Source organism: Tauraco erythrolophus, chromosome 3 (assembly GCF_009769465.1).
Source record: "Tauraco erythrolophus isolate bTauEry1 chromosome 3, bTauEry1.pri, whole genome shotgun sequence".
Taxonomy (NCBI): Eukaryota; Metazoa; Chordata; class Aves; order Musophagiformes; family Musophagidae; genus Tauraco; species Tauraco erythrolophus.
Window position 1 is genome coordinate 34,425,938 of NC_141467.1, and position 9,808 is coordinate 34,435,745.

The 9,808-nt window shown below is 48.7% G+C and overlaps 1 protein-coding gene across 1 annotated transcript; it reads left to right on the top strand.

Annotated features, from left to right (window-relative positions):
* The first annotated feature begins 1,179 nt into the window (after positions 1 to 1,179).
* On the top strand, positions 1,180 to 6,202 carry IRX1 (iroquois homeobox 1). Its single transcript, XM_086609134.1, has 4 exons — positions 1,180 to 1,443; positions 4,131 to 5,145; positions 5,683 to 5,755; positions 6,145 to 6,202. The coding sequence occupies exons 1-4, from the start codon at positions 1,180 to 1,182 to the stop codon at positions 6,200 to 6,202; spliced, it is 1,410 nt and encodes a 469-aa protein (XP_086465260.1).
* The last annotated feature ends 3,606 nt before the right edge of the window (positions 6,203 to 9,808 follow it).

Here is a 9,808-nt window from a genome sequence, read left to right on the forward strand (position 1 = left end):
TGCGGGTCTTCTTTTTCTTTCTTTCTTTCCTTTTTTTTTTTTTTTTTTTAACTAAAGATTCTTGTGGGAAGAACTGCTAGGAGCCTTTTGACTTTCCGCAAAGTTGTGTGTGTGTACGTTCGTGTGCGTGTGGCGTTTGTGGGTTGCTATAGATAGACGGCATTTATTTATTTATTTATATGCCTCTCTCTTTTTTTTTAGTGGCAAATTGTTACAAGTCGCCTGGCTGCAAAGCCCCCTTTTCCTCTCACGGCCACTCTCGTTTGTTGCTGAGTCCAACGACGACAAGGAGGACTCAATGTTAAAGGTGGAAAAAAAAAACAGCCACACAGTTGTTTTTGTTAAAAGGGGACACACTAAGGCTGCGAAACAGCAAAACCCCAATGTTGGACAGCTGTAAAATCGTGTAGACAGGTTGTCATACAGCAGTGGGGGCTTTTCTGAAAGGAGCCCATTGCTAAACATTAAATACACACACAGAGCACAGCACAGCAGCTGCGCGGACACACACACACACACACACACACACACACACACACACACACGCAGGCACCGAGGAAAGTGGCCCGGGCTGGGCTGTGCACCACGTGCTGCACCGAGGGGGGCGGTGGGGGGGACGGGGGGGGCGGGGGGCGGAGCTTGCAGCTCAAGTGGGTGCCAATCAAAACATCAACTTCAAATTGTATCTGAAAGATCAGCCTAGGACCTAAGGGCAGACACATCAGTTGGAGCTCAATTGTTGATCAGATCACATCTAAGGGATTTAGGAGCACAGAAGAGCCGAGATTTGAGGAAAGACACCCCACTGAATCCTTCCACGCTCCTCCTCCTCCACACCTAGGTTGCAATATATCTCTGACAGAAAGAAAACAGAACGAAAAAAGAAAATTACCGGCTCGATTTCTGTTCTCTCGCCCTGCCTGACTTCTGTAAAGAGAGAGGGGGGAAGGAAAAAAAGAGAGACAGAGAAAGAAAGAGAGAGAGATCCAGAGAAGCCCGGGTTTGTTCCGCTCCCCTCCCCGGCTGTTCAGGCTCCCTCCTCCCCCTTTTTTTTTTTTTTTAATAATTCCTTCCCCCACTCCCCCCCCTTTTTTTTCCCTCTTTTTTTTTTTTTTTTAAATATATTTCTGCCGCTTCTGCCGCCGCCGCCGCCAGTGCCGCCGTGCCCGCGCCCCGGAGATGTCCTTCCCCCAGCTGGGCTACCCGCAGTATCTCAGCGCCAGCCAGGCGGTGTACGGGAGCGACCGGCCCGGGGTGCTGGCCGCCGCCGCCGCAGCCGCCGCCGCCGCCGCTGCCGCTTCGGGCCGGCCGGCGGGCGCCGAGCTGGGCAGCGGCTCGGCCGCTGTCACCTCGGTGCTGGGCATGTACGCCAGCCCCTACAGCGCCCCCAACTACAGCGCCTTCCTGCCCTACACCGCCGACCTCGGCCTCTTCTCCCAAATGGTGAGTGAGCGCCGCGCTGCCCCCCGCGCCCCTCCCGGGCCCGCGGAGCGCGGCCGCGGCCGGCGGAGGCAGGGGGAGCCCGGGGGCAGGGGCGGGCGGAGGCCGCGCAGCCGAGCGCGGGGGGCGGCGGGGCGGCCGCGGTGGCGGTGGCGGCTGCCGCCCGGTGCGGGGTCCGCGGCGGAGAGGGGAGCGTGTGCGCCGGTGGGTCTGCGAGGGAGAGAGGGGCCGGGGCCGGGGGGCGGCGGGCTCCGTCTGCCCCCGTCGCTCCAGCCGGGCGGAGAAAACTCGGAGAAAACGGAAGGAAAACTCCTCCGAGTTCTTCTTCTCGGCGGTGAAAGCGCTGAGCGCGGCTCCTGCCTCCGTGTTGTCGGCTTTCCCTAGCAACTCGGCTTTTTTTTTTTTTTTTTCCTCCCCCTTTCCTTGTTGTTATCGATATTGTTGTTGACGGGTGATACTGTCGGTCCTGTTGTTTCAATTGGCTTTCCAGCGCTCTCCTCTCTCCGCCTGGTCCTTTTCTTTCCCGCCGAGCTATAGACAGGTTCCGTCCGAAAGGCTAAAGTGCAGTGCCGGTAGCCGGTACGCCTGTTTGTTTTAAAATATTTTCTTTAAACCTTAAAAAATGGCCCGTTCTGTTCCCTGAACTTTTCACACTCTCATCATGGCGAGTATCATAGATCGGATTTGCATGAAGCGAAGGAGGGCATCTACATCCCATTATACGCATCGGAGCAGAAAGGCGTATTGGCGTTAACTCTAAAACAAATTGCCGTCACCCGGATTGTCCTCGATTTTTTTTTTCCTTTTCTTTGTAACGTAATAGTTAAAAAGTATGGGTTGTTTTTTTTTTTAACTAACTGTTTTTCATCTCTGGTGTCGTTGAAACGTTTTCGTTGCCAGTATCTCCAAATTTCTCGGCGGCAGTAGACACAGGTTCATTTAAATTCTAAATGCCCCTCTTTTCTCTCTCCCCAGAAACATAAAAGTGTGAATATTTAAAACTGGGTGCATACAAGACATAACTTGTGACAGGTTTTAATATATACGTAGGCAAGTAGGTAGATACACCGTTGAACAAGGGTCAGCATCCGAAAACTGATCGTTTTGTGCTGCAAACATTTCCTGCAAAGGCACTTTTAACAGCACGCGTTTCCTATTTTTTTTAACCTTGATTTTGGAAATGCAGCAAAAGTTGAGACAGAGCAATGATTGATTTACATGTGGCTCTTCAAAAGAATTCCCAACAGAGATTACACACACACACAAAAATATCATTTCAGCAACAATAACAAAAGACAGCGGAATAAAGAGAGTGCAGAAAGCCTACTCTGTAACCCATCACAAAAATTACATCGGGCTTCTCTTTGTGTCTAAGCTTTGTCTCTGAAACGAAAATACCTGTTCCTTTTTAACTGTTTGACAAAGTTAGGTTAGTTTCTTCGCCGACATTTTTGAAGAGGCTCTTTTTTAAAGGCTGACACAAATTTCGAAAGACTAATACTAAGAACGTCTTTCTGGAATAGAAGAAAAAAAAGCGAGATTCTAGTAGAACTAAGAAAAAAAGAAAACGGCTTTAAATGTTAGATATTTGGGAACAGTTCCCTTTCCTACTCGCAAAGTATCCTGGTGTTTTACTACAGTGATTTGCCATGATATTTTGGAAAAAAAAAAAAAAAAAAAAAGTGAAATTCTGAGCATTTGTAAATCACGAGCTAAAATATTAAGTAATATCTGGACAATTTGCGGTAATAATGAGGCCTAATGAGGTTGCTAGAAAGATAAAATGTTATTTAGCAAAACACCTGATGGGATAATTTGACTTGCTGTGTTTTACTACTGATGATAAAAAGAATATTGATTGCGAATAAATCACCGTCTCTAAACGCTTGTAAACAATTTGTGTTTGCTCTGCCCAGATCAAAGTGAAACTTATGAGATAAAGTGTCTGCATCTCCATATTCTGCAGCGCGTGGATCAGTTTTCATTCCAGAGCTTAAAGGCTCTTCTAACAGTTAGAAGTTTAATATTTTACACCACAATCTGAGTGTATGATTTGGGGGGGGGTGGGGGGGGGGGGGGGGGAGGGGGGAAGTTTTGGCTTGCGTGTGGAAAATCTCTTGCACTACAAGTGTCTCCGCAGTGAAGTTGTGCATCCATCTCCGCCGTCTCGTCTCACGCCAGCTCCCTTTAAAGGCGGATCTGGGGCCAAAGACGGACGCTGCGCGTGCATTAGTAATATCCTCCTGGATATTTTGCAGACAAATGCGTCGCTGTGGGCAGGCATGAGTTTGTGACTGTGGTGTAGTAGTACCTGCTTTCTCTGCCTGGCGGTTTCGAGGGCGCAATAAATTGTCTCACCGAGGCGAACGCAAAGTTGCTGCTTTTCTCTCGTTCGGTTTGGTTTGGTTTGCGGAGAAAAGACGCGCAACGCCTGGCAGAGCCCAGCTTAGTCCCTCTATTCGCCTTTCCCTGCAAGAAGGGGGTGGGGGTGGGGGAATCATTTGGGAATACCTCTGTCTGATCTAAACGCGAGGAGCCTGGAGCGGGGAGGGCCGAATTTGCCTGTGAAGACCCTTTGCACCGCTCCGAGGCGTGTTCCGGCTCCCGGAGTAGCCTATTCAGGTCTGTTAGAGACGCTAACGAGATAATTGATGTGCTTTTTCCTCTCCGCTTGTCTGGATGTGTTGCAGGGCTCCCAGTACGAGCTGAAAGATAATCCGGGTGTCCACCCTGCTACCTTCGCTGCCCATACTGCCCCCGGCTATTATCCCTACGGACAGTTCCAGTACGGGGACCCGGGGCGGCCCAAAAACGCCACCCGGGAGAGCACCAGCACCCTCAAGGCCTGGCTCAACGAGCACCGCAAGAACCCCTACCCCACCAAGGGCGAGAAGATCATGCTGGCCATCATCACCAAGATGACCCTCACCCAGGTCTCCACCTGGTTCGCCAATGCCCGCCGGCGCCTCAAGAAGGAGAACAAGGTGACCTGGGGCTCCAGGAGTAAAGACCAAGAAGATGCAAACCTCTTCGGGAGTGACAATGAGGGGGACCCCGAGAAGAACGAAGACGACGAGGAAATCGACCTGGAGAGCATTGACATAGATAAAATCGACGAGAACGACGGGGAGCAGAGCAACGAGGAAGAGGAGGAGAAGCCAGAGCTTCTGAGAGAAAGCAGTGAAGAGAAGCACTTGGAAAAAGAGAAGGATTTGGCACTGTCAGGGTCTGAAGGGCTGAAACCCAAAGACACGCTGGCCATGGTGAAGGAGGCCTCTGACAGCAGCACGCGAATCATCAGTCCCGGGGGACAGAACAATTTACAGATGCCATCTCACAGCAAACCCAAGATTTGGTCTTTGGCAGAGACAGCAACCAGTCCTGATGGTGCCCTGAAATCTTCTCCGCCTCCACCCCCTCCTCCCCAGGTTAACCACACTTCTCCCCAGATCCAGCACCCTGCTTTTCTTCCTAGCCATGGACTCTACACATGCCAGATTGGCAAATTTCACAACTGGACAAATGGGGCTTTCCTCACTCAGAGTTCCCTGTTGAATGTGAGGTCCTTTTTGGGAGTAAATCACCACCATGCGGCTCATCACAATCACCACCTCCAGGCCCAGCAACAGCCTTCTGTTTTAACAGCAACTCTGGGAGCCCTAAGCAGTGAAAAACCTTCAGAGAGGACCAGTCCCAAACACATAGGTAATGAATGCATCAGGCACCCACCTCTCCCTCCACCCCCAACACATGCACATGAACTTCTCCTTGAGGAATGGAATGGTGTCAGGTTCAGCCCTGGTGCAACCGATTGCTTTTAACGGAGTAACAGTTTACCCCAGCGCTGATTTTTTTTCCTGGAGCATGTTGATCGCATACATTAAGCCCATTTCATATGTGCTATTACATTCTCACTCTATGCACCCATCAAATAAGATGAGAATGTAGGAAAAGTGCTGTGAAACATATTCTTTGAGTTTTGCTTTCCTTCCTTCCTTCCTGACCCTCGTCTTCCAGTAATTTCACTAACAGACCAAAATGTGACAAGAAAAACTTGCATACTCCTGCAATATATTGAAATAGGGAATAGTGCTGTACGCACACACACACACATCCCTAAACACGTCGGAACCAGAATGTGAAAGGGACGTGTGTTCTCTGCACATTGTCCAGATTTTTATTCTTGTTATTCTAAAATTATTCTCCTGTTTTTGTATTTTTTTCCCCTCTGTTTCCTTCTAGAAAGAGAAAATGTACCAAGAACTGAATCCCCACCTCAGCCGCTAAAATCGCCCTTCCAGCCTGTCCGTGACAAGTGAGTTTGTTTGTTTGTTTTCACTGCAGGAATGTTACTTATGTGAAACAGAGTGTTTGAATAATAAAGACTAATTATAACACCTAATCATCACCATAATAATGCAGACAACAAGATAATAAGAACAACACAGAAGTTGTTGTAATCTTTGCAAAGTTAGGCTAAATTGCAATTGTACGTAGTCAGCCTGTAACTTTTCTGAAACTTAACAGACCTCAAAGATCTTGTGTTAATTACACCAGTAACAACGATTTCTGTGCAATCAACTAGTACTAAGATGCTATAGCAATAGACAGGCAATTATAGGAAAGGATTTTCTCTTCTTTTTTTTTTTTTCATGAAAGATTGTTACTTTTTTTTTTTTTTTCTTCCTCCCTTCCACCCTGCAGCTCTTTGGCTCAGCAAGAGGGAACACCAAGAATTTTAACAGCTCTCCCTTCCGCTTGATTAAATGGTTTGGTGAAAAAATATTACAGAGACTGGTATTAAGGACAGAAAAAAAAAAAAAGAAATAACAACAAAAAAAGAAACGATATAAACGACTCCCATCAATCTCTTTTTGCAATAAGGTGGTGCAAATCCATAAAAGCGATTACACAAATCTGTAGATGGATCCCCTTCTTCACTGTACCGTTTCAGATCGTGTTATTCTAACCATTCTTGGATTATTTGTTTGGTAAATGTTTCCCATGTGTTTGTGTTTTCTTTTTTTTTCTGTATATAGAGTGATTTCAGATTGTAAATAGCGCGTCAGCAAAACTTGTCTAAATCATATATTTTTGTCTAATAAACTAAATGAAATTATGAGCTCTCTTCAGGTATGTATTCTGTTGCTGCAGATCTTATACATATGTTACAAATCTATTCAAACATGTATAATTTGCTTTCTAAAAAGACAAGTCTTTTGCCTTTGGGCAACTGAAACTTAAAATACCAAATCCAAGCTTTTAATGACTCTTGTAGCTATTTTGTCGAAAACAAGCTGCAAACTTCCCTTTTCATACACATAAATTCAAGAAGCTGAGCAAAGTTGGCTCTTGACTAGTAAAATTAAAGGTATTTTTTGAATTGTGATGAATCAGACGTGTTCTGTAGTATACATTTTCCGAACGTAAATGGATCTGACTTCCACTTACGTTGTAAAAAACATTCTTGAAAATGAAAGGGACAAGTTTTCTCACAGTTCCCTAGTGTATAACTTTGCTGTCCAAACCCGTTCCTAAATTGAATCAAGAGCTTTAGTGCTTTGGCACTAAATTCCTACCGAAGTCGAATAAAAAAATAGATTAGGAAATATAATTATTTGTAACGATTTACGCTTTGAATAAACACAGAGGATATATGACTGTGAAAGATTTTTCCCTGTGAGATTAAGCACAATCTTAGTAGAAAAAAAAAAAAAAAATGGCAGCTCTTGGACTTGGCAGAAGAAAGTTCTGCAATTCCGTTCTGTTGGCTAAAAAGAGACGGAGACAATCTATCGGTTTATAAAGGCATTAATCTTCCAAAGACGGTCCGTTAAAATGTGTAATATTTTGAGTGTTTACTTCTTTTTTTCTCCTAAATGAGAACACTAAATGAGCATTGAGGTGCTAATAAGATACCAGATGGTTGTTGATGGTGGAAAATGGAAAGAAGCAGCTGGGAAAGTCATTAAGAAATAATGTGGTGACGCCCTATCCAAACTGAACCAACCTCAAACCAGGACTTGTCGGAAACAAGATGAGATTTTCAAATAAAATATTAATAAAATTCTTGTAAGAGATCAGAATATTGATCTTGATTTAGCTGCAAAATCATTGCAAGCAAAGAGGGGTCGAGGTAAACTATTACTTAGAGATCTGTTGACGAATCAAGGGAGGCGATAGGCTTCCATTTTTTGCGTTTTTCAGATGGATCAGAGAAATAAATCAGATGAAACAGATTTTGTGCAGGATATGTTCAGAGGTGAAATATACAGCGCGCTGTCTCTCTGAAAATAGACTCTTTTTGACATCCTTCCCAGCATAGCATCAACGAGTTTGCTTTCTGGCTTTTAGTTGTTTTCTTTTTCCTAAATCACAGGCAATCCCGCTTTGGTAACAGTTCCAACAAAAGAGTATATTACAGTTTTAACCAAACCATGATGACCTAGCTTTCCCTGAGGAAAAGGGAGAAGGAAGACGGCTTTTTTTGTTGTTGTTTTTTTGTTTGTTTGTTTTTTAAAAAAATAAAAGGAAGAAGAAAGACTTCACGCCTGTAAAGCCAAACCGCGCATCAGATCAGCGCTGGTGTAAACCTGATGGAGTTGCTTTCTCCTTCCTATCAGCTCAGAAGGAATAGCCGCAGCCCCGCACCGGTTGCCCCTCGCCCCCTCTTGGGCCTGGTTCCCAAATTCCTCGTGGGCGGCGCAGCCGGCCCCGAGCAACCCGGCGGTCCGGGGTGCCGCCGCCGCGGGCCGGCCCCGGCCCCGGCCCCCCTCTTCGCCCCTCGCTTCGCTGTCACAGATGGGCACCTCTCCTCCAAAAGCGGAGATGGCGCGTAAAAAGCGCGCGGCGATGCTCCGCGAGGCGGAGCGAAGGCGGCGGTGCCAAATTGGCTTGGGAGGAGAGGAGATGGGATCACTTTGCCGCCTGTTAATGTCAGAACGGGCTTTAACTGTGGAGAGCAAAGGAGTGTGAGTCTGTGCCCACTCCCGTGCCCCGACCGCCAGCGTCGGGCAGCGCCGAGCGGAGATGAGCGTGTCCGAGAGGAGCCGAGCGGGTCCGAGCGGGTCCGAGCGGAGCCGAGCGTGTCCGAGCGGAGCCGAGCGGCGGGGCGCGGGCCCGGCGTTGGGCAGGCTCGCAGCGCCCTCTATGGGCTGCGGGTGGCGCCGTCGCCTCTCCCGGCGCGGCGGCAGCCGGAGGTGCCGGCCCGCAGCTCTGCTCAGCCTCAGGGGGTGGGGAGGGAGAGGCTGCCCGGCTTTAACTCAGCCAGAAAGCCAGCAACAGCCCCCGGAGTGTGCTTCCCGTTTTCATTATCCTCCGGAGAGTGATAATTCCCACTAGTTATCTGGTTGGCAGTTTTCCGCCTTTGGAAGCCTCAGCATCGCTAAAGCAGATTCTGCTGCAGAACTTGATTTTTTTTCTTTTTTTCATCTGCTTGTTTGAATTTCCCACCCCCCTTCCTCCCAGTAACGCCAAAAATTGTGATGCTTCCCTCCCCAACCGGCTGAGGCGGGTCACGGCGAGGGTGAAGGAAGCCCCGCGAGGTCAGCGCAGAGCCAGCGCAGTCCACCGCCTCTCCCCACCGCGCCCGGAGCGTTTGTCGGGATGGGACGGAGCACCCGGCTCCAGCCTTCCCCCGCTTGCTGGTGGCGGGAGAGGCGCGCCCGGGGCCGCGGGCTGCCTACTCCGACGGACGGTGCTTGCACTGCTTCCAAAGTTTTTGGGGAGGAGCGCAAGTGGCTTCCTCTTAGAAAAGGGAAAGCCGAAAAGTAGTAAGGCCAGCTGAGAAACGTGTTGAGAAAAGCTGAGAAAAGCTCTCGCGTGGGTGCGTGCCTAAGCGCCCGGCAGTCCCCGAGGGCTGTTGCCTTAGCCTAAGCTGTCGCCCGAAGGAGAGAGGTAATGGCGTTCCTTTCCCCCGCTGGCCACACCGAGGTGGCCATTTCTCCTGGAGGAAGTTTCAGGGAGAGCGGACCCATGCGAGCGGTCATTGCCCTATCGAGAGGAGCTCTCGGGGGCTCCCGGCGCGCCGCGATGTCCGGTGCGGGGCCGGGGCCGGGGCCGGCGGGATGCGCACACACCGCTCCCCGCCGCGGGCGCCTCCACGCCCCCGCTGCAGTTTTAGGAGGGAGCAGGGGGTTCCGTATTTCCTAGGTTTCGCTTGTCACGTGAGCCGTGCTAGGAATGATCGTTTACGTCACCCTGGCAGGAAAAGAATTTGTAGGTTTTCTGTCATATTTTCCATTTTCGTTGAGATCCGCCCTGGCAGACATATACCAGCAAATACCACAGGGCAGGGAGAATAATAAAGGAGAAACTTAAGCTGTACGATTTGCCTTAATTGGGAACGCTTCGAGCTGATAAGAGTAAA